This window comes from Oncorhynchus mykiss, chromosome 5 (assembly GCF_057628025.1).
Source record: "Oncorhynchus mykiss isolate SJ-2025 chromosome 5, ASM5762802v1, whole genome shotgun sequence".
In the NCBI taxonomy this organism is placed as follows: Eukaryota; Metazoa; Chordata; class Actinopteri; order Salmoniformes; family Salmonidae; genus Oncorhynchus; species Oncorhynchus mykiss.
In genome coordinates this window covers 36,478,747-36,503,216 of record NC_143026.1, presented here as the reverse complement: position 1 = coordinate 36,503,216, position 24,470 = coordinate 36,478,747, and the positions used below count along the sequence as shown (strand labels likewise).

General features: G+C 42.8%; 1 protein-coding gene across 1 annotated transcript; it reads left to right on the top strand.

Annotated features, from left to right (window-relative positions):
- The first annotated feature begins 16,167 nt into the window (after nt 1-16,167).
- Nucleotides 16,168-21,611, top strand: LOC110523686 (eosinophil peroxidase-like). Its single transcript, XM_021602604.3, has 13 exons — nt 16,168-16,232; nt 16,459-16,618; nt 17,213-17,397; nt 17,538-17,670; nt 17,882-18,011; nt 18,138-18,344; nt 18,493-18,856; nt 19,134-19,294; nt 19,510-19,768; nt 19,893-20,063; nt 20,265-20,502; nt 20,631-20,907; nt 20,987-21,611. Exons 2-13 carry the CDS (start codon nt 16,461-16,463, stop codon nt 20,999-21,001), a joined length of 2,298 nt encoding a protein of 765 aa, XP_021458279.2. The 5' UTR covers nt 16,168-16,232; nt 16,459-16,460; the 3' UTR covers nt 21,002-21,611.
- Nucleotides 21,612-24,470: the final 2,859 nt, after the last annotated feature.

Here is a 24,470-nt window from a genome sequence, read left to right as displayed (position 1 = left end):
CCTGCTTGGAATTTGCCAAAAGGCACCTAAAAACTCTCAGACCATGAGAAACAAGATTCTCTGGTCTGATGAAACCAAGACTCAACTCTTTGGCCTGAATGCCAAGTGTCACATCTGGAGGAAACCTGGCACCATCCCTACAGTGAAGCTCGGTGGTGGCAGCATCATGCTGTGGGGATGTTTTTCAGCGGCAGGGACTAGGAGTCTAGTCAGGATCAAGGCAAAGATGAACGGTGCAAAGTACAGAGAGATCCTTGATGAAAACCTGCTCCAAAGTGCTCAGGACCTCAGACTGGGGTGAAGGTTCAGCTTCCAACAGGACAACAACCTTAAGCACACAGCCAAGACAATGCAGGAGTGGCTTCGGGACAAGTCTCCGAATGTCATTGAGTGGCCCAGCCAGAGCCCAGACTTGAGCACGATCAAACAGCTCTGGAGAGACCTGAAAATAGCTGTGCAGCAACGGTCCCCATACAACCTGACAGAGCTTGAGAGGATCTGCAGAGACTAATGGTAGAAACTCCCCAAATACAGGTGTGCCAAGCTTGTAGCATCATACCCGAGAAGACTCGAGGCTGTAATCACTGCCAAAGGTGCTTCAACAAACTGAATAAATGGTCTGAATACTTTGTAAATGTGATATTGCAGTTTTTTTTATAAATGAGCAAACATTTCTAAAAACCTGTTTTTGCTTGGTCATTATAGGGTGTGTGTAGATTGATGAGAAAACCAATTTAATCAATTAAAGAATAAGGCTGTAATGTAACAAAACATGGAAAGAGTCAAGGGGTCTGATTACTTTCCGAATGCACTGTATATAATTTGGGACTAAGGGTGATGTGATTTAAAAAATATATATTTTCTCACCGGGTGAGGAGGGGTGTTGACAAAAAAGTATCCCTTGCTACAGAAGCTATGCTGGTCTGCTAGTACAGAACTAGTAAAGGCCCAGTGCACTACTTAATTTTTTTATTTTTTATTAATAAAATATATATATATATAATTTTGTAATTCACATTTTGATAGGTGTACAAAATCGAGCACACGGCCATGTAATCTCCATAGACAAACATTGACAGTAGAATGGCCTTACTGAAGAGCTCAGTGACTTTCAATGTGGCACTGTCATAGGATGCCACCTTTCCAACAAGTCAGTTAGTCAAACTTTTGCCTTGCTGAAGCTGCCTCGGTCAACTGTAAGTGCTGTTATTGAGAAGTAGAAATGCATACCGTGTAAAAATCTGGGTTTGGCAGATGCCAGGAGAACGCTAATGCATATTGCCAACTGTAAAGTTTGGTGGAGGAGCCATAATGGTTTGAGGCTGTTTTTCATTGTTCGGGCTAAGGCCCTTAGTTCCAGTGAACAGAAATCTTAACACTACAGCATACAATGACATTCTAGACTATTCTGGGCTTCCAACATTGTGGCAACCGTTTGGGGAAGGCCCTTTCCTGTTTAGGCATGACAATGCCCCCATGCACAAAGCGAGTTCCATACCGAAATGGTTTGTCGAGATCGGTGAGGAAGAACTTGACTTGCCCGCACAGAGCCCTGACATCAACCCCATCGAACACCTTTGGGATGAATTGGAACGCAGACTACGAGTCAAGCCTGATCGCCCAACATCCATGCCCAACCTCACTAATGCCCTTGTGGCTGAATGGAAGCAAGTCCCCGCAGCAATGTTCCAACATGTAGTGGAAAGCCTTCCAAGAAGAGTAGAGGCTATTATAGCAGCAAAGGGAGGACCAACTCCATATTAATACAAGAACAATGTCATAAATCGATAGAATGAATGCTACAATCCAGTTGACACTTGTAAAGTTCTCTGTCATCTCTGCTTCTTTCACGGAGCAAAGGCCTGGTGACAAAATGCAATAACTAAAAGCAAAACAGGAATGATTTTCCATGCAAAGTTTTGACCGGTTGTAAGGAAATGGAAAGCTGTAAAAATGATGCAACATGTTTCTGATAAGATTTACGTTCGGCTTGTATGCATAGGCTAGATTGTGTGGTTGAAATAGTCTACTATCAGCTTTTATGATGTTGATAAAAGTAGCACCTCTGCAGATGGTATCTAACTGTGTATTTGCATTCTTCGCAAGATGCTGAAAGAAATCAATCATCTTTCTCCACTCCTGTTCCCAATTCCAAATTTTGCCTGCATTTGGTGTATCATTTTATGCAAGAAATGTATAATTCTGCAGGAGTTAATCGGCTCGGCATTCAACACCATAGTACCCTCCAAGCTCGTCATCAAGCTCGAGACCCTGGGTCTCGACCCCGCCCTGTGCAACTGGGTACTGGACTTCCTGACGGGCCGCCCCCAGGTGGTGAGGGTAGGCAACAACATCTCCTCCCCGCTGATCCTCAACACTGGGGCCCCACAAGGTTGCGTTCTGAGCCCTCTCCTGTACTCCCTGTTCACCCACGACTGCGTGGCCACGCACGCCTCCAACTCAATCATCAAGTTTGCGGACGACACAACAGTGGTAGGCTTGATTACCAACAACGATGAGACGGCCTACAGGGAGGAGGTGAGGGCCCTCGGAGTGTGGTGTCAGGAAAACAACCTCACACTCAACGTCAACAAAACTAAGGAGATGATTGTGGACTTCAGGAAACAGCAGAGGGAACACCCCCCTATCCACATTGATGGAACAGTAGTGGAGAGGGTAGCAAGTTTTAAGTTCCTCGGCATACACATCACAGACAAACTGAATTGGTCCACTCACACAGACAGCATCGTGAAGAAGGCGCAGCAGCGCCTCTTCAACCTCAGGAGGCTGAAGAAATTCGGCTTGTCACCAAAAGCACTCACAAACTTCTACAGATGCACAATCGAGAGCATCCTGGCGGGCTGTATCACCGCCTGGTATGGCAACTGCACCGCCCTCAACCGTAAGGCTCTCCAGAGGGTAGTGAGGTCTGCACAACGCATCACCGGGGGCAAACTACCTGCCCTCCAGGACACCTACACCACCCGATGTCACAGGAAGGCCATAAAGATCATCAAGGACATCAACCACCCGAGCCACTGCCTGTTCACCCCGCTATCATCCAGAAGGCGAGGTCAGTACAGGTGCATCAAAGCTGGGACCGAGAGACTGAAAAACAGCTTCTATCTCAAGGCCATCAGACTGTTAAACAGCCACCACTAACACTGAGTGGCTGCTGCCAACACACTGACACTGACTCAACTCCAGCCACTTTAATAATGGGAATTGATGGGAAATGATGTAAATATATCACTAGCCACTTTAAACAATGCTACCTTATATAAATGTTACTTACCCTACATTATTCATCTCATATGCATACGTATATACTGTACTCTATATCATCGACGGTATCCTTATGTAATACATGTACACTAGCCACTTTATACTATACTATGCCACTTTGTTTACATACTCATCTCATTTGTACATACTGTACCCGATACCATCTACTGTATCTTGCCTATGCTGCTCTGTACCATCACTCATTCATATATCCTTATGTACATATTCTTTATCCCCTTACACTGTGTACAAGACAGTAGTTTTGGAATTGTTAGTTAGATTACTTGTTATTACTGCATTGTCGGAACTAGAAGCACAAGCATTTCGCTACACTCGCATTAACATCTGCTAACCATGTGTATGTGACAAATAAAATTTGATTTGATTTGATTTGATTTAAGGCAATGTGAGAGGTTATAGACCTACAGTCAGTGTCCAAATTTCAGTTTTCATTTAACCCATCTGAACAGTTCCCCTTCATACAGTTCCCCTACATAGAGTTCCCTTGATGTGCCATAGGCCTATATGAAGTCCTCCTGTTGTGACTGTATAATTTGTATACCCCTCACAACCATCACATATAACATAGCTGGCACTGCTATCATCTCTTTTACCACTTCACCAAATCACTTTCATGGCATTCCCTCCCTTTATTTTTAACTATCCATTCCACAGCTTTTCTATTATTGAATTAAACTCTGACATTGTCCCCTCTTGATCAACTTGAACTTTTTCCCATTCCCTAAAGCGTTTGGCGATTTGCATGTAGGATCTTTGGTGCACATAGCCTACATTTAAGGCATGCTTCAGTTCGGCTGGCGGCTAGCCGAAGTCAGCTATGCAAACCCAAGGAGTGCGCTAGCATACTCCCGAGAGAGAAAAAAGCGGCAATAGTATTGTTTTTCTATTTTGAGATGACGTCATAATTAATCTAACATACTCAAGAAATCTGTCATTAATTTTGACGTTTTTGCAGAGATCTTAGTCGCGCAATTTTACATCTAACTAAGATGTTATGTGCAGTATTTCTCAATTAAAAATGTGCATGAAAATGAGTCATCTCTCGTTGAATGACAATAAAGACTTTACTGAAGAATCCTACTGTTCACCAATCAGCTACCGACTTCGGGTTGGTCCAAGAAAAAATGGTGTGTGCCTGAAGTCCTAAACGAACAATAATGTCACAACATGTCATCATAATATATGTACAATCTCTTCTGAACTGTTTCGACTGGAAAGCATTCAACGCCTTTAGGCCCTAATAATGCGTAGGATTACGTACTAAATGCCAGTTAGCCTAAAATAACGAAAGAAAAACCTCAATGTAGCCTATAAATTGCCTAAAAATGATACATTTATGGATTTTTTTAAGGTATTGTTTTCTCTTTATTCAACCCAGCCGTCACCCACCAGCCCTTCATCCACATAATATTTCATGACTCTAAACCTGACCGACTGCGGGTTATGAGTTAACCCTTGCATCACTAAAAACTAAGATAGCTACATTATTTTCATGGTGTGTTGACCTCTTCTACTCTATACTGATAGAATCTTGGGTTGAAAAAAGACATGGCATACTACATATCATAAATTCTTCTTCATGTGTGATGGTGCAAAGTATCCTCTACCCCTAAAACTCAACTCTGGACCTCGAAGCCGGTTCCACTGCTTGTTTTCATTGTTCCCCTCTAATCAGGGACTGATTTAGACCTGGCACAATAGGTGGGTGCAATTAATTATCAGATAGAACAGAAAACCAGCACACTCTGGACCTCGTAGAGTAAGAGTTGAATACCTCTGTGAGTCTAGGCTAATGTAACTTTATCGAATGAAGAAACTACTAAGTCTTGGCACCTTCCATGTGATAACATCAGGAAGTGTCACTCTCTGAAATCAAGATGAAAATGTTTCAATTTCTTAACCAGGTCCAAAGCATTGGTGTGGCTGTTTTATTTCAAATGACATTAGTCATGCTAATTACCTTAGTCATGTTAATTACCTTTGTCATGTAAATTATCGTCATAATTGAATTGCCTTTGGCATGTTAATTACCTTATCATGTTAATCACCTTGGTCATGTTCATTTCCTTAGTCATGTTAATTACCTTGGCCATGTTAATTACCTTGGCCATGTCAATTACCTTAGTCATGTTAATTACCTTAGTCATGTTCATTACATTAGTCATGTTCATTACCTTAGTCATGTTAATTACCTTAGTCATGTTAATTACCTTAGTCATGTTCATTACATTAGTCATGTTCATTACATTAGTCATGTTCATTACCTTAGTCATGTTCATTACCTTAGATATGTTAATTACCTTAGTCATGTTAATTACCTTAGTCATGTTAATTACCTTAGTCATGTTCATTACCTTAGTCATGTTAATTACCTTAGTCATGTTAATTACCTTAGTCTTGTTCATTACATTAGTCATGTTCATTACCTTAGTCATGTTAAGAGTTAATGGTCTTACTTCCCTATGTAGGCCGCTTCTCAAGTAAAAGTTTCTGTGTGGAAACAACATTAAGCAAAAGCATGATGACAACAGACTAAAGCCATACATAGATGTAGGATCTTAATTTGAGCCAGCTTGCTACAGCAAGACAATAGTCGTGCAGGGAATCAAATACCATGATCAAATAGGCACTAAAGTAAAATTGCAAAAAATGTGGCAAAGAAATAAACTTCATGTCCTGAATACAAAGTGTTATGTTTGGGGAAAATCTAAATGTTCAAGCATGGTGGTGGTTGCATGATATTGTGGCTATGCTTGTCACCAAGACGACATTGAACGTTGCTGAGTGGCCTAGTTACAGTTTTGACTTAAATCTGCTTGAAAATCTATGGCAAGACTTAAAATGGCTGTCCAGCTATGATCAACAATCAACTTGACAAAGCTTGCAGAATTTTTAAATTAATAATGGGCAAATATCATACAATCTAGGTGTGCAAAGCTCTTAAAACTGAAGTCCTAGGAATCAGGCCACTAATAGGCTGAAGGAGATGCGGTGATAAGTATTTGGCGTGACCTTGACCATGGGGGGGGGGGGGGGTCCTCTGAATGGGAGACTAAGATATCCAACTAGAACTAACGAGACGGGATGGCTAGAATCAGATGACTGAATCTGGCCGTTTTAACAAACACCATTGTAAATACAACCTATATTTATGTTTATTTTATTTCCCTTTTCATACTTTAACTATTTGCACATCTTTACAACTCTGTATATAAACATAATATGACATTTGAAATGTCTTTATCATTTGGAACTTTTATGAGTGCAATGTTTACTGTACATTTTTTATTATTTCACTTATGTTTATTATCTATTTCAATGGAAACATATGTTTCCCATGCCAATAAAGCCCCTTAATTGAAATTGAATGAGAGAGAGAGAGAAAAGGAGAGCGAAAGAGAGAGAGAGCGAGAAAGGAAGGAAGGAAGGAAGGAGAGCGAGGAAGAAAGAAAGGAAGGAAGAAAGATAGGAGAGCAAGAAAGAAAGGAAGAAAGATAGAAGGAGAGCGAGCAATAGATAACGATAGAAGGAGAGTGAGAAAGAAAGAAATAATAAAGAGAACGAGAGAGCAAATCAAGAGAAATAGAGAGAGTGGTTGTTCCAGCATGTGTTTGTCAGAGTATGCATGCACGTGTTTCTCATGTCCCTTGCTTGTTGATCCCCAGGCTGTGGTATGAAAACCCAGGTGTCTTTACCTCAGCACAGAGGGCTGCCCTGAGTCGTGTCTCTTTGGCTCGGATCATCTGGGACGACACTGGCATTACAGTTGTGTCCAATGACCCATTCAGCCAACCCGAAGACAAGAAAAAAAACATTAACTGCAACAGTATCCCGCAATTAAACCTCCGAGCCTGGAGAGAGAGACAGCAGAACCAGAACCAGGAGGAGGATCAGGAGCAACAGCAACAACAACAACAACAACAACAACAGCATCAGCACTAGTCAGACCAGGACAACGAGGTAATTGGTTCAACATCAGTTAATAACTCAATACTTCTGCACCAAGGTGACATTTAATCCATCAATAACCCATTCACCCCTCTCTCCAAACATCACCCTCTTTTTCTGTATTCCTTTCTAGATCCCCTGATGTGAGGCCCCCCGGACCCCAAGGACCCAGCAGCTCTCTGTCTTCTCTGTCCAGCTGGCCGACAACTTCCTCACACTTAACAACGTTACAGTAGTCTGCCCGGTTGTTTACAACACAGGGGGCGTTATTAACAGGGGCGTTATTAACCACCTGCACAATACCTGGTATCTACCACTTTCCCTTCTTCTGCACAGTGGTTCATAGAGCGGACCTGTGGCGTAACAATCAGTTGTGTCAATGCCCTTCGGTCAACCAGCTGATTCTCAGGAAATCTGATGCACAAGGTCAATTAACTACAGTAGTAAGGCTTCTTGTCATTTTGAACAGGATTTTTTAAAGATTTCTTTGCATTCTGCAAACTGATCATTTGGTGTTTTAGGTGTTGTTGATTTATTCTATGACAAAAAAAAAGTCAAGGAGTGCTGTAAGAATTGTCATGTATTTGAGTTGTGTGAAAGAATGCAAACAGAAGAAAAAATAGCAAAAAGTTTTAACTTTATAAAGTAAATGTATTAGTAGACAGAAACTGCTGAATTCCTCAAAAATATAATTTGTTTATTATCAACGACTGTAACTGTATTAGGTTATATTCCTAGCCTATGTTCAAGTCAGTTATGACCAGACTTTTTAAATTAAAGATTCTGCACACTTTTGTACTGCACACACTTTTGTACTGATTAAATTGTGTACTGCATCTGTATCCAAATGTATTTTTTTTATGGTTTATTTTTCTAATATTTTATTTGAATGAAATACTGTATTTGTGTGTTTTATTGCATAAATATACACTGCATCAGAAAATTAACATAAAAATGATGTAACTAATTGTGGTACACTGGTCAGCTGTTCACACGCACCTGCCTGCAATTGCTAATAACCAATGATTTGTATATACACTATGACTGATAGGGGTTTTGAAGACACCGCACCTCCATCTTGGCACTCCCCAACCATTAAAAAACATATTTTGGAAGATATAGAAATGCATTTATTACTGTCTACATTTGTTTTTGACAAATGTTATTTATTACAGACACTTGTAAATTATATTATGTGAGCTAAACATAAAAACAAATAAGAACTATGTTTAAAACATTTTCCTTAAAGTATTATTTTTAAAGTTCTAATGTTAATCTCCCATCTGCACCAAAATCATACTTAAATACATGTTATTTTGTTTATGAAAAATGTCATTCAAATATTGCAGAGGACTACTTCTTCTGGGGAGTGTCAATCATAGCGGGAAGTACAGTGCCTTCGGAAAGTATTCAGACCTCTTGACTTTTTCCACATTTTGTTACGTTACAGCCTTGCTCTAAAATTTATTAAAATTGATTAAATACCTTTTTTCCTCAGAAATCTAGACATAATGACGAAGCGAAAACAGGTTTTAATAAATGTTTGCAAAAAAAATAAAAAATGACATACCTTATTTACATAAGTATTCAGACCAATTGCTATGAGACTTAAAATTGAGCTCAGTTCCCTCCTGTTTCCATTGATCATCCTTCAGATGTTTCTACAACTTGATTGGAGTCCACCTGTGGTAAATTCAATTGATTGGACATGATTTGGAAAGGCACACACCTGTCTACATAAGGTCCTACAGTTGAAAGTGCATATCAGAGCAAAAACAAAGCCATGAGGTGGAAGGAATTGTCCATAGAGCTCCGAGACAGGACAGTGTCAAGGCACAGATCTGGGGAAGGGTACCAAAAACTGTCTGCAGCATTGAAGGTCCCCAAGAACACAGTGGCCTCCATCATTCTTAAATGGAAGAGGCTTGGAACCACCAAGACTCTTCCTAGAGCTGGCACGCCGGCCAAACTAGGCAATCGGGGGAGAAGGGCCTTGGTCAGGGAGGTGACCAAGAACCAGATGGTCACTCTGGCAGAGCTCTAGAGTTCCTCTGTTGAGATGGGAGAACCTGCCAGAAGGACAACCATCTCTGCAGCGCTTCACCAATCAGGCCTTTATGGCAGAATGGCCAGACCGACGCCACTCCTCTGTAAAAGGCATATGACAGCCTGCTCGGAATTTGCCAAAAGGCACCTAAAAACTCTCAGACCATGAGAAACAAGATTCTCTGGTCTGATGAAACCAAGACTCAACTCTTTGGCCTGAATGCCAAGTGTCACATCTGGAGGAAACCTGGCACCATCCCTACAGTGAAGCTCGGTGGTGGCAGCATCATGCTGTGGGGATGTTTTTCAGCGGCAGGGACTAGGAGTCTAGTCAGGATCAAGGCAAAGATGAACGGTGCAAAGTACAGAGAGATCCTTGATGAAAACCTGCTCCAAAGTGCTCAGGACCTCAGACTGGGGTGAAGGTTCACCTTCCAACAGGACAACAACCTTAAGCACACAGCCAAGACAATGCAGGAGTGGCTTCGGGACAAGTCTCCGAATGTCATTGAGTGGCCCAGCCAGAGCCCAGACTTGAGCACGATCAAACAGCTCTGGAGAGACCTGAAAATAGCTGTGGAGCAACGGTCCCCATACAACCTGACAGAGCTTGAGAGGATCTGCAGAGACGAATGGTAGAAACTCCCCAAATACAGGTGTGCCAAGCTTGTAGCATCATACCCGAGAAGACTCGAGGCTGTAATCACTGCCAAAGGTGCTTCAACAAACTGAATAAATGGTCTGAATACTTTGTAAATGTGATATTGCAGTTTTTTTAATATAAATTAGCAAACATTTCTAAAAACCTGTTTTTGCTTGGTCATTATAGGGTGTGTGTAGATTGATGAGAAAACCAATTTAATCAATTAAAGAATAAGGCTGTAATGTAACAAAACGTGGAAAGAGTCAAGGGATCTGAATATTTTCCGAATGCACTGTATATAATTTGGGACTGAGGGTGCTGCGATTTTAAAAAAAATATTCTCACCGGGTGAGGAGGGGTGCTGACAAAAAGTATCCCTTGCTACAGAAGCTATGCTGGTCTGCTAGTACAGACTAGTAAAGGCACTACTTTGCACTACTTTAATTCAGCCTGGCTGAAGCTGCCTCTGTCAACTGTAAGTGCTGTTATTGTGAAGTGGAAATGCATACCGTGTAAAAATCTGGGTTTGGCAGATGCCAGGAGAACGCTACATGCCCGAATGCATAGTGCCAACTGTAAAGTTTGGTGGAGGAGCCATAATGGTCTGGGGCTGTTTTTCATTGTTCGGGCTCAGGCCCTTAGTTCCAGTGAACAGAAATCTTAACACTACAGCATACAATGACATTCTAGACGATTCTGGTCTTGCAACATTGTGGCAACAGTTTGGGGAAGGCCCTTTCCTGTTTAGGCATGACAATGCCCCCGTGCACAAAGCGAGGTCCATACAGAAATGGTTTGTCGAGATCGGTGTGGAAGAACTTGACTTGCCCGCACAGAGCCCTGACATCAACCCCATCGAACACCTTTGGGATGAATTGGAACGCAGACTACGAGTCAAGCCTAATCGCCCAACATCAATGCCCAACCTCACTAATGCCCTTTTGGCTGAATGGAAGCAAGTCCCCGCAGCAATGTTCCAACATCTAGTGGAAAGCCTTCCAAGAAGAGTAGAGGCTATTATAGCAGCAAAGGGAGGACCAACTCCATATTAATACCAGAACAATGTCATAAATCGATAGAATGAATGCTACAATTCAGTTGACACTTGTAAAGTTCTCTGTCATCTCTGCTTCTTTCACGGAGCAAAGGCCTGGTGACAAAATGCAATAACTAAAAGCAAAACAGGAATGATTTTCCATGCAAAGTTTTGACCGGTTGTAAGGAAATAGAAAGCTGTAAAAATGATGCAACATGTTTCTGATAAGATTTACGTTCGGCTTGGATGCATAGGCTAGATTGTGTGGTTGAAATAGTCTACTATCAGCTTTTATAATGTTGATAAAAGTAGCACCTCTGCAGATGGTATCTAACTGTGTATTTGCATTCTTCGCAAGATGCTGAAAGAAATCAATCATCTTTCGCCACTCCTGTTCCCAATTCCCAATTTTGCCTGCATTTGGTGTATCATTTTATGCAAGAAATGTATAATTCTGCAGGAGTTAATATTAAGGCAATGTGAGAGGTTATAGACCTACAGTCAGTGTCCAAATTTCAGTTTCTATTTAACCCATCTGAACAGTAGGCTACATACAGTTCCCTTGATGTGCCATAGGCCTATTTGAAGTCCTCGTTTTGTGACTGTATAATTTGTATAGCCCTCACAACCATCACATATAACATAGCTGGCACTGCTATCATCTCTTTTACCACTTCACCAAATCACTTTCATGGCATTCCCTCCCTTTATTTCTTTTCTATTTTGAGATGACGTCATAATTAATCTAACCTACTCAAGAAATCTGTCATTAATTTAGACGTTTTTGCAGAGGAGATCTTAGTCGCGCAATTTTACATCTAACTAAGATATTATGTGCAGTATTTCTCAATTAAAAATGTGCATGAAAATGAGTCATCTCTCGTTGAATGACAATAAAGACTTTACTGAAGAATCCCTACTGTTCACCAATCAGCAAAGAAATGGTCTTAGACTTCAGCTACCGACTTCGGGTTGGTCCAAGAAAAAAATGGTGTGTGCCTGAAGTCCTAAACGAACAATAATGTCACAACATGTCATCATAATATATGTACAATCTCTTCTGAACTGTTTCGACTGGAAAGCATTCAACGCCTTTAGGCCCTAATAATGCGTAGGATTACGTACTAAATGCCAGTTAGCCTAAAATAATGAAAGAAAAACCTCAATGTAGCCTATAAATTGCCTAAAAATGATACATTTATGGATTTTTTTAAGGTATTGTTTTCTCTTTATTCAACCTAGCTGCTACCCACCCGCCCTTCATCCACATAATATTTCACGACTCTAAACCTGACCGACTGCGGGTTATGAGTTAACCCTTGCATCACTAAAAACTAAGATAGCTACATTATTTTCATGGTGTGTTGACCTCTTCTACTCTATACTGATAGAATCTTGGGTTGAAAAAAGACATGGCATACGACATACCATAAATTCTTCTTCATGTGTGATGGTGCAAAGTATTCTCTACCCCTAAAACTCAACTCTGGACCTCGAAGCCGGTTCCACTGTTTGTTTTCATTGTTCCCCTCTAATCAGGGACTGATTTAGACCTGGCACAATAGGTGGGTGCAATTAATTATCAGATAGAACAGAAAACCAGCACGCTCTGGACCTCGGAGAGTAAGAGTTGAATACCTCTGTGAGTCTAGGCTAATGTAACTTTATCGAATGAAGAAACTACTAAGTCTTGGCACCTTCCATATGATAACATCAATAAGTGTCACTCTCTGAAATCAGGATGAAAATATTTCAATTTCTTAACCAGGTCCAAAGCATTGGTGTGGCTGTTTTATTTCAAATTACATTAGTCATGCTAATTACCTTAGTCATGTTAATTACATTTGTCATATAAATTACTGTCATCATTTAATTACCTTTGTCATGTTAATTACCTTATCAAGTTAATCACGTTGGTCATGTTCATTTCCTTAGTCATGTTAATTACCTTGGCCATGTTAATTACCTTAGTCATGTTAATTACCTTAGATATGTTAATTACCTTAGTCATGTTAATTACCTCAGTCATGTTAAGAGTTAATGTTCTTACTTCCCTTCTCAAGTAAAAGTTTCTGTGTGGAAACAACATTAAGCAAAAGCATGATGACAACAGACTAAAGCCATACATAGATGTAGGATCTTAATTTGAGCCAGCTTGCTACAGCAAGACAATAGTCCTGCAGGGAATCAAATACCATGATCAAATAGGCACTAAAGTAAAATTGCAAAAAATATGGCAAAGAAATAAACTTCATGTCCTGAATACAAAGTGTTATGTTTGGGGCAAATCTAACACAACACATCACTGAGTACCACTCTTCATATTTTCAAGCATGGTGGTGGTTGCATGATATTGTGGCTATGCTTGTCACCAAGACGACATTGAACGTTGCTGAGTGGCCTAGTTACAGTTTTGACTTAAATCTGCTTGAAAATCTATGGCAAGACTTAAAATGGCTGTCTAGCTATGATCAACAATCAACTTGAGAAAGCTTGCAACATTTTTTAAAATGGGCAAATAATGGGCAAATATCATACAATCTAGGTGTGCAAAGCTCTTAAAAACATACCCAAAAAGACTAACAGATGTAAAAGACTAACAGATGCACCAAAGGTGCTTCTACAAAGTATTGACTCAGAGGTGTGAATATTTACTGTATGTAAATGAGATATTTCTAATATTTCATTTTCAATACATTTTAAAACATTTCTAAAAACATGTTTGTCACGCCCTGACCTTAGTGTTCTTTGTTTTCTTTATTATTTTGGTTAGGTCAGGGTGTGACATGGGTGATATGTGTGTTTTTGTCTTATTCTAGTGTGTTTTTACTGTCTAGGGTTTTTTTAGATTTATGGGGTTGTTTTCATCGAGGTGTTTATGTTGGTCTATGGTTGCCTAGATTGGTTCTCAATTAGAGGCAGGTGTTTATTGTTGTCTCTGATTGGGAACCATATTTAGGCAGCCATCTTCGTTGGGTATTTCGTGGGTTATTGTCTTTGTTATGTTGCACGTTTGCACATTGTTTATATAGCGGTCACATTCATCTTAATCATTTTGTTGTTTTTTTGTTTACGTGTTCTTCTTGTTCTTCATTAAATAAAGAAGAATGTATTCTAACCACGCTGCGCTTTGGTCCCCTCACTACGACGATTGTGACAGAATAACCCACCAACAATGGACCAAGCAGCGTGGTAACGGACAGCAGCAGCAATCAAAGGACTTGGGAGGAGATTCTGGGCGGCAAAGGACCCTGGGCACAGCCAGGGGAATATCGCCGTCCCAAAGCAGAGCTGGAGGCAGCGAAAGCAGAGAGGCGCCGGTATGAGGAGGCGGCACAGCGGCGCGGCTGGAAGCCCGAGTGGCAGCCCCAAACATTTCTTGGGGGAGGGCACACGGGGAGTGTGGCGAAGTCAGGTAGGAGACCTGCGCCAGCTCCCCGTGCTTACCGTGGAGAGAGAGGGTGTTGTTCCGGGCAGGCACCGTGTTATGCGGTGCAGTACATTCCAGCTCCTCGTGTCGGCCGGGCTAGAGTGGGCGTCGAGCCAGGTGCCATGAAGCCGGCTCTACGCATCTGGTCTCCAGTGCGTCTCCTCGGGCCGGCATACATGGCACCAGCCTTAATCATGGTGTCCCCGGTTCGCCTTCGCAGCCCAGTGCGGCCTATTCCACCTCGCCGCACTGGCCTGGCTACGAGGAGCATTCAACCAGGTAAGGTTGGGCACGCTCGGTGCTCCAGATCTCCAGTGCGCCTTCTCGGTCCGGTCTATCCGGTGCCATCTCCACGCACCAGCCCTCCGGTGGCAGCCCCCCGCACCGGGCTTCCTGTGCGTCGCCAGAGCCCAGTTCTCCCTGTTCCTCCACCCCGCACTCGCCCTGGGGTGCGTGACCTTGGCCCAGTACCACCAGTGCCGGCACCACGCACCAGGCCTACAGTGCGCCCGTCTGTCCTGAGCCGCCAGAGCCGCCCGTCTGTCCTGAGCCGCCAGAGCCGCCCGTCTGTCCTGAGCCGCCAGAGCCGCCCGTCTGTCCTGAGCCGCCAGAGCCGCCCGTCTGTCCTGAGCCGCCAGAGCCGCCCGTCTGTCCTGAGCCGCCAGAGCCGCCCGTCTGTCCTGAACCATCAGCCTGCCAGGAGCTGCCAGAGCCGTCAGCCAGCCAGGAGCTACACTTCAGTCCGGAGCTACCCCTCAGTCCAGAGCTGCCCCTCAGTCCGGAGCTGCCCCTCAGTCCGGAGCTGCCCCTCAGTCCGGAGCTGCCCCTCAGTCCGGAGCTGCCCCTCAGTCCGGAGCTGCCCCTCAGTCCAGAGCTGCCCCTCAGTCCGGAGCTGCTCCTCAGTCCAGTGGGGCCCTTTAGTAGGGTTGCCAGTCCTAGGTTGGCGGCGAGGGTCGCCGTTCCTAGGAGGCCACAAAAGCGGACTAAGACTATGGTGGAGTGGAGTCCACGTCCAGCACCCGAGCCGACGCCGGGAAAGAGGCCCACCTGGACCCTCCCCTTTAGATTAGGTTTTGCTGCCGGAGTCCGCACCTTTGTGGGGGCGTACTGTCACGCCCTGACCTTAGTATTCTTTGTTTTCTTTATTATTTTGGTTAGGTCAGGGTGTTACATGGGTGATATGTGTGTTTTTGCCTTATTCTAGGGTGTTTGTACTGTCTAGGGGTTTTTGTAGATTTATGGGGTTGTTTTCATCTAGGTTTTATTTTGGTCTATGGTTGCCTAGATTGGTTCTCAATTAGAGGCAGGTGTTTATTGTTGTCTCTGATTGGGAACCATATTTAGGCAGCCATCTTCTTTGGGTATTTTGTGGGTTATTGTCCATGTTATGTTGCATGTTTGCACATTGTTTATATAGCGGTCACATTCATCTTAATCGTTTTGTTTTTTGTTTAAGTGTTCTTCTTGTTCTTCATTCAATAAAGAATGTATTCACACCACGCTGCGCTTTGGTCCCCTCCATACGACGATCGTGACAATGTTTTCACTTTGTCATTATGGGGTATTGTGTGTAGATGGGCAGATTGTAGATTGAATTCAGGCTGTAACACAACAAAATGTGGAATAAATCAAGGGGTATGAATACTTTCTGAAGGCACTGTGCATAATTCAGTCAGACACCTCAGAAATGACAGATGACAGGAGGCGAGGCTTTGCAAAATTATCTATAAATAGAATAGTTAGAGAGCGCACCATACATCTTCAGGCAAGTGTTGACTTCTCAACAAGACTTCCCAACCACAGTTGTATACACTTTTTATGCAGTATGTTTCAATCTTGTCTATTAATCAGGTTCGATTTCTTTTCTCTGTTATACATGGTAATTCTGATCCATGTGCTATGAATCTGTTATTAATATTGTGTAAAAGTAGTATTTTGTGAAAAGTTCTCTCTCACACAATCTGAAAAACAGCTAAGGGCCACATGACATTTCAGAGTGCAGCATGGTTTTTCGAAAGATGATCTGATGAACCCCTTTTTGCTTTTCAGAGATGAAGCCGTTTCCCTCCCTCCTGGCATTGGGGTTGTGCCTGATGTTCAGCCTGCCAGACCTGTCTACAGAGGAAAGCTTGAGTAGCCCATTCATTCAAAGTTCAGTGGAGGAGGCAAAGAGACTCGTAGATGAAGCTTACAAGTACTCCAGAGAAAAGTGAGTGAATCTGACAGTTGTCTTTGTAGATAGCAGCACTAGTGTCACTGTGTGCATTTAGTATAATTGTCTCACTCAGTCGAACAGATGGATTTGTACTAGGGAAGTCTTTCTTATTCCTCTTTATTTGCATTTATTTTACTTTTGTATTTCCTTTTGAAAAAAAATGGTTTCATCATTTCAATTTCTCATAATTTCTAATGATTAGGCCATACAGATTTAATGAAAAGTGAGGCTAGAGAAATAAAATTATAGACCCTCGTTAACTTCTTATTTCAACACTGAGCAACCTAATCAAGAGATACTAGCCTCTTGAGGGAGCCGAAAAGATGTATAGTTCTGTCACAATCAGAGAGGAAGCTGTGTATCTTTTCAATGGAAGAATTAGGACCGAATTTTTGCCACAACCATGTAATTTTTCAGTAAAACTTTTACATTTTTCAGATTTGTATTTTATTTTTGATGAAGGGAAGAGGGGCATCTGTTAAACATGTAATTACATTTCTATGGCATTAGTACTAAATCTGCCTCTGTACTGAGATTTTATTCAACTTCAGGAGCATGTTTCTGTTCATAACTTCATCTTTTTGTCAGGAGTCTGGAGAGAGTGCGTGGGCAGTCCACCAGGCCCTCAGATGTCCTGCACCTCCTGAAGCAGCCTGCCAGGGACACACGCTCTGCTGTACGGTCTGCAGACTACCTGGAGAACACCTTGAGACTGATCCATGAGAAAGTCCACAGCACACACAGGTTGCACAAACGCTCACTCAACGCAACAGGTCAGTAATACACACCGTCATACATACACACACATTCACACTGTAAGGAATTCAGAATACATATTCACTCAGATATAGACACGCACAGTTGTAATAAGTACACGTACAAGTCTTTGTTATCCCTCTCTCTTGTTTCTCAGACCTGCTCACACCTGAGGAGCTAGACACCATCGTCCGGGTAACTGGCTGTGCAGCTCGTGTCAGCAAACCCTCCTGCCACACCACACCCAACATTAACAAGTACCGCACAGCCACTAGCATCTGCAACAACCTGTAAGAGCACCAGGGCATGGCGGGTTTAATACTTCACGCAACAATCTGAAAGCCTTGCACATAGAAGTTGTGTAGAGTGGAATGTAAGGGGAAGTTCATGTTAGTGTACACTATGTCTGAGGTCGGCTGAGTGCATAGGCCCCAGGAGATGTAGCCATATCCCTTGAGTTTCTCAAGTGAAGTTTCTGTGTATTTTCTTCATGCTTATCAGGAAGTACCCTCGTCTTGGAGCCTCAAATACACCCTTCACTCGTTGGCTGCCTGCTCAGTATGACGATGGGATCTCTCGACCCAAAGGCTGGGACCGAAACACACGCTTCAACAACTTTATGCTTCCTCTGGTATGATGACAAAAAATATAGTTGGAATAACTGCTACTATGTTACCACAAGTTATGTATGAAGTAACATAATTGTATTTATCCTTCTCCCTCTGTCCTCTTTCTCTCCTTCCCTTTGTGTTTGCAGGTAAGGGAGGTCTCTAACCGTATCCTGGCAACCAATGATGCTGGTGTTAAGTGCGATAGCAAGTACACACACATGGTCACCCTCTTTGGCCAGTGGAACGACCATGACCTGACGTTCACGCCCTTCTCCCCCAGCATTCGCTCCTACAGCAACGGCCTGGACTGTGACGAGAGCTGTGAACGCTCCGAACCCTGTTTCCCCATCCAGGTCAGTCCCCGCTCTCACATCACATCCCACAGCCTTGACTTACAGCATGCACTACGACTATACAGCCATCTCTGTATATCTTGCCCTTTTCTATCCATGGTCCATGGATTATTAGGTCTTCAAAGTCTGTTATTTCCTCCATGACCAGATTCCTCCCAGAGACCCACGCTTGCCAACTGGCCGAGACAGCTGCATCCCAGTCTTCCGATCAGCGCCCGTGTGCGGCACAGGAGAGTCTGCTTTCAATTTCGGTGGCGTGGCCAACAAGAGGGAGCAGATCAATACCCTTACGGCCTTCCTGGACTTGGGGCAGGTGTACGGCTCTGAGGATGGGTTGGCGCGTGACCTCCGGGACCTTACCAACGATGGGGGCCTGCTGCGTGTCAACAAAGAGTTCACAGACAATGGGCGTGAACTGCTGCCCTTCACGAAAGTGACGGGTAACATGTGTGCCACCCGTCAGAGAGTCACCAACCAAACCAATGCCAAGGAGGTGCCCTGCTTCATTGCAGGTTAGCCTTTTAACTTTGTTTGTCTGAAGAGTAGACCATCTTCTTAATACTGAGTTGCACCCCCTTTTGCTTCATTGCAGGTTAGCGTTTTAACTCTGTTTGTTTGAGGAGTATAGACCAATGTACAGTATATTTAAGTTAAAGTCTAAATATCCTAATGAGGCCACTGCTCAACATTTTCTTCCAGTAACTTCACATTTTAATTAAATAAATTCTTTAAACGTCATGAACAATAGCTGCCCAGACACAGACAAACAAGTCATTCTCTGTCTGCCAGGTGATGCCCGTGTGGATGAGAACATAGCCTTGACATCTATTCATACAATGTTCATGCGTGAACACAACCGCCTGGCCCGTGCCCTGCGTCGTCTCAACCCACAATGGGATGCTGACACACTCTATCAGGAGGCCCGTAAGATCATGGGTGCCTACACCCAGGTACCACAAATAGACACATATCACTGATACTCAGGGTGTGAGTTCCTTCTCTCCACTACTCGTCCAGTGTATACTCTCTAACACACACTCTGTTTCACTCTGCTTCTCATTCTTACACGTAAATATTCCTGAATATTCACAGACACAGCTTCCCTATCACATACACATCTACAAATGTGTGTCTCTCTCACGCTCTTCCTTTCAATCCCTCCTAGGTGTTTGTGTTCCGGCACTACCTGCCGCACATTGTGGGCCCAGACACCATGGCCCGCCAGCTCGGCCGTTACCCTGGCTACGATAAGAAGATTGATCCCAGCATTGCCAACGTGTTTGCTACAGCAGCCTACCGCTTTGCCCACCTGGCCATCCAGCCCATGTTGTCCCGCCTGGATAGCAACTACAGGGAACATGCCAAGTTCCCCAGTGTGCCTCTGTTCAAGGCCTTCTTCACCCCCTGGAGGCTGGTATTTGAGGGTGAGTGGTGGGATATAATCATAGGGATGCTATGTAGACCCCTTGCCAATTGCTAACTAATTCACTTTGATGGTACAAAAGGATAAACATTTAAATATTCAGTTCTCTCTCTGTCCTTTTTCAGGTGGCATCGACCCTCTGATCCGAGGTCTGGTGGGTCGGCCTGCTAAGCTGAACACCCAGGATCACATGATGGTGGACGCTCTGAGGGAGAGACTTTTCCAGTTCGTACAACACCTGGCTCTGGACCTGGGCTCCCTCAACATGCAGCGTGGACGCGACCATGGCCTGCCTGGTACACACCTGCCTTATCCCCTCTACAAACTATACTGATACCACAGATAAATACATATATACCGTTATACTCATATTACAGTTTATCCTTTACGCATGTAAACACCAACTTTAAAATGTCCTTCATCTCTCTCTCTTCCTCAATATAGCTCTGTCAATCTGTTCCATGCACTAATTATTTTCTTTCTGTCACCCAACCTAGGCTACAATGCTTGGCGTAAATTCTGTGGACTCTCAACTCCTACGAACCAGGCTCAGCTGGCTGTGGTTCTGAACAACAAAGACTTGGCCCGCAGACTGCTGAAGCTCTACGGCACCCCAGCTAACATTGACGTGTGGATGGGGGGCGTGGCTGAACCCTTTGTACGAGGAGGCCGTGTCGGGCCTCTCTTCGCCTGCCTCATAGCCACCCAGTTCCAGAGGATTCGCCAGGGAGACAGGTGTGTGTGTGTGTGTGTGTCTGTGTGTGTGTGTGCGAGCTTGCGTATTTGAGTGTGAGGGAGTGGTTGTTTGTCAGTCAGAGTATGCATGTGTGTTTCATGTCCTCATCATGCTTGTTGATCCACAGGCTGTGGTATGAAAACCCAGGCGTCTTTACCTCGGCACAGAGGGCTGCCCTTAGTTGTGCCTCTCTAGCTCGGATCATGTGTGACAACACTGGCATTCTAAAAGTCACCAGTAACCCCTTCAAGATCCCCAATCGTAAGACCAACGGTATCATCAACTGCAACCGTATCCCACAACTCAACCTCCAAGCCTGGATTGTGAGACCAACTAACACCAAACAGCAGGACCAGAACAAGGAGCCGGAACAGGAGGCGGAGCAGTCAGACCAGGATAACAAGGTAATTGGTTCAAAATCAGTTAATAACCCATCGACCCCTCTTTCCAAAAATCACCCTCTTTTTCTGTATTCCTTTCTAGATCCCCCTGAAGTGAGGCCCCCCCGGATCCCAGGGGCCCAGCAGCAACGCCATCCAGCAGCCCTCCGCCATCTCTGTCCAGCTGGCCGACAACTTTTGTTACTTTTTGTGTTTATTCATTCCGAGGCAAAAATCCAAGGAGTAGCCTAAACGTATGAATTGCAATGCATTGATTTGTGCAAAGGAATGCAAAATATTTGATCAAAACGTTTACAAATTCAAAAGCTAAGGTATTACTAAACAGAAAGCGAAACTACTGCTAAATTCCTCTATACACACCACCTCAAAAATATACACATTGGCACTGAACATGTAGGACTACTGTAAATCAGTTAGTAGTTTTAGTAGCACATTTTGTATAATTGTAATTAATTTATTATCAACAAATTTAACAGTATTTGGTTATATTCGTAGCATACGTTCAAGTCAGTTATCATCAGACTTTGTTAAATGAAGCACACTTCCTGAATTGTGTAATGATTTAAATATGTACTGCATTCCTATTTTCTATACTGCTTTTTATGGTTTATTTAACAAATATTTCATTTGATTGAAATATGTTGAATATGTCTAATTGTATGAATATGTACTGCATCAGAAAATAAAAATAAAAATGCACCTCTAACGTTTGTTTGCAGAACGCCATTGTAGCATAGAATAATAAATTGGAAGTTGTCGGTCACTTGTCCAAACGCATGTACAGATTATTTTTGTAGTAAGTTTTATTGGTTTCTCGCAGTCCTAAACTAAACTGTACATCAATTTACAATCATATCATCAATCATAAATAATGATAAAATAGTGAAATCCTAAATAAGCAAAACACTTTTAATATAATGTAAAATATGCAATATATACAAAACAACAATACTACAAAGACAGGAGCTCTGTTCGAATACCCATACCAACATACTGTATACTACATACTAAATGAGTATATACTACATACTATTAGTTCATTTTAGTATACTGTAAATGAACGGTATCGTTTCAGTAACTAGAGCTTCTCCTGTCTACCGTGAAGTTGATGCTTAATGAGTATATATACTACATACTATTGGTTAATTTTAGTATACTGTAAATGAACGGCATCGTTTCAGTAACTAGAGCTTCTCCTGTCTACCGTGAAGTTGATGCTGTTGCTATGATACCTCTTGTTAGCCTGTTTGCATAACAAATGCGATTTCGGGTGTTTTCATAAATTCAAAGTGCGCTCTGGGCGTTTGTAAATCCAGAGCGTTGTCAGATTGTCCGTTGGTAAATCCAAAGCGTTGTCAGATTGTCCGTTGGTAAATCCAGAGCGTTGTCAGATTGTCCGTTGGTAAATCCAGAGCGTTGTCAGATTGTCCGTTGGTAAATCCAGAGCGTTTCGCTCTCGGAGCGTTCAGAGGGCACACTGGCCAAGGAGTAAGGTTGATCCGAGCTTTCAACAGCAGCCAAGCACCCACGCTAACTGGCTAACATTGGCTAGCTACTTCCAGACACAAATGAGAGAACACCTCACTCTGTCCATTTTACTCGCCCTAGCAGAGCTGTTTAGACTGTTTTCATGTTATCCAGAGTGTTGGTGACTGTAACTGGGATGCTGGCAACAGCTTTTTTGCTAACATTTACTGACTTCGGCCATATTCACCAGGTGTTTCGTAAATGTATCAGTTATTCTGCACTAGAGGGCTCTGAAATCGCAGTAGATAGCCATTGAAACGTACTACTATACCACTTAGCTAAGAATGATGTAAATAATCAAGTCAATAAACGTTGGGTAGTAAGTTAGCAGGTAGTTAATATACTGCCTGGCAAGTTCGATGTAAATTCAATGAAAGTTAGGTAACTAGCTAACACACCGCTACATACTTCTGTAATGCTATGGGGTTAGTAAGGATAGCAGAGCTAACAAATTGTCAGCCAACATATACAACTGTATAGTAACTTATTTGAAAAGTCATTACTTTATTACATTGCTCATGTCACGGATGCCTCCAGCACTGTTGCTACACCAGTTTCGGAGGTCTACGTCACCGGCCTCTAGAAACTGAACTCCTCATATTCTCCCCTGATTAGTAATTGTATAAATGTGCCCTTTGTTCACCATTGTCTTGTTAATTCTTGTTCCAATGTCCGTTGGTCGTGTGAGTACCTGTGCCTTGTTGTTTTGGCTTTCGTGACGCTTGTATTGTGCAGATGATTACGAGTCTCGTCCTGTGTTGTATCATTATGCGCTTGTGTTTTCGGGTCTTGTCCCGTGTATTTATTCGAGGTACTCCTCGCTTTTTTGTTTGGGTCTCAACCCTGTGTTTTGTATACGTGTTTGTTTGCTCTTCGCCCCCTTGCCTTTACATGGCACGCTGTAATTTGGGTAAATTTAAAAAAAAACTATTACGCATTCCTGCGCCTGTCTCCTGACCATTTGTACCAGTGTGACAGCTCAGCATTTTAACATTTGTCATAATTGGTTAAAGCAATACACTTTTATCCGCTGACTTCGGCTGCATATTTTCTGCCATTATCTTCAAATCTGGAAAGTTATGAAACCCCGCTCATTTTCTGAAGAATTGCATTATGGACCCCAAAAGCACGGAAATAGAGTCCACTGCATGCATACTTCCTGTTTTGGAGAATTTAGTACGTCATCTGGGAACTTTTGGCATTCTAACTATATCCATACTATGACCAATAAGCATACCATATACTCAATTCACGTCACAAATACTGCGGTTATTATGAGTATTCGAACACAGCTAAGGTTTGGGGTGGCAGCTTAACCAAATACATCTTCAGAGTTCTTAAGTAGCTGTTTCTAAGGTCCCTGGGCTATGTGTTGTGTGCATTGATCAGTTTAGTGAAGTATGTAATAGCAGAGTTCTGTGCGTGTCATGGGAGTGTTCAGTTTGTGGCTGTTGCTGGTTGCCCATCCAGTAATCTGCTGTCTGGTTGGGGGGGCCAGTCTGCAAATGGGGAGTTCTGCAAGGATTTAGCAAATGAGTACTTGGTCAATGAATTCTTCAAACTTGCTGGAGACCCTGCTAGGGATGGAGACTCACTGCACATCAGCCATCCCTGGACTTTCACCAGGGTCTGTAAAGCTTCTCCAGGCACTGTGGACGTTGAGGGTGTTTCGGTTCTCCGGGCAGAGAATTCCGTGTTCTAATGTGAAACAGGTGTTCTGATCAGACATTGAATTGACCAGACATGCTAATGTGATTAGCATGAGGTTGTAAGTAACAAGAAAATATCCCAGGACATAGACATATCTGATATGGGCAGAAACATTACACTCTTGTTAATCTAACTGCACTGTCAATTTACAGTAGCTATTACCGTGAAAGAATACCATTGCTAATGTTTTAGGAGTGCACAGTTATGAACTTAAATGTATTAAGAAACCAATTAGGCACATTTGGGCAGTCTTGATGTCACGCCCTGGCCTTAGTTATCTTTGTTTTCTTTATAATCTTGGTTAGGTCAGGGTGTGACATGGGGGATTT

What these genes read in the sequence shown, in the direction of transcription:
- LOC110523686 (XM_021602604.3), top strand. Translation starts at nt 16,461, where the DNA reads ATGAAGCCGTTTCCCTCCCTCCTGGCATTGGGGTTGTGCCTGATGTTC. An exon ending in ACAACTTTATGCTTCCTCTG is followed by an intron (nt 18,012 to 18,137) that starts GTATGATGACAA and finishes TTGTGTTTGCAG; the next exon opens with GTAAGGGAGGTCTCTAACCG. An exon ending in GGTGCCCTGCTTCATTGCAG is followed by an intron (nt 18,857 to 19,133) that starts GTTAGCCTTTTA and finishes TCTGTCTGCCAG; the next exon opens with GTGATGCCCGTGTGGATGAG.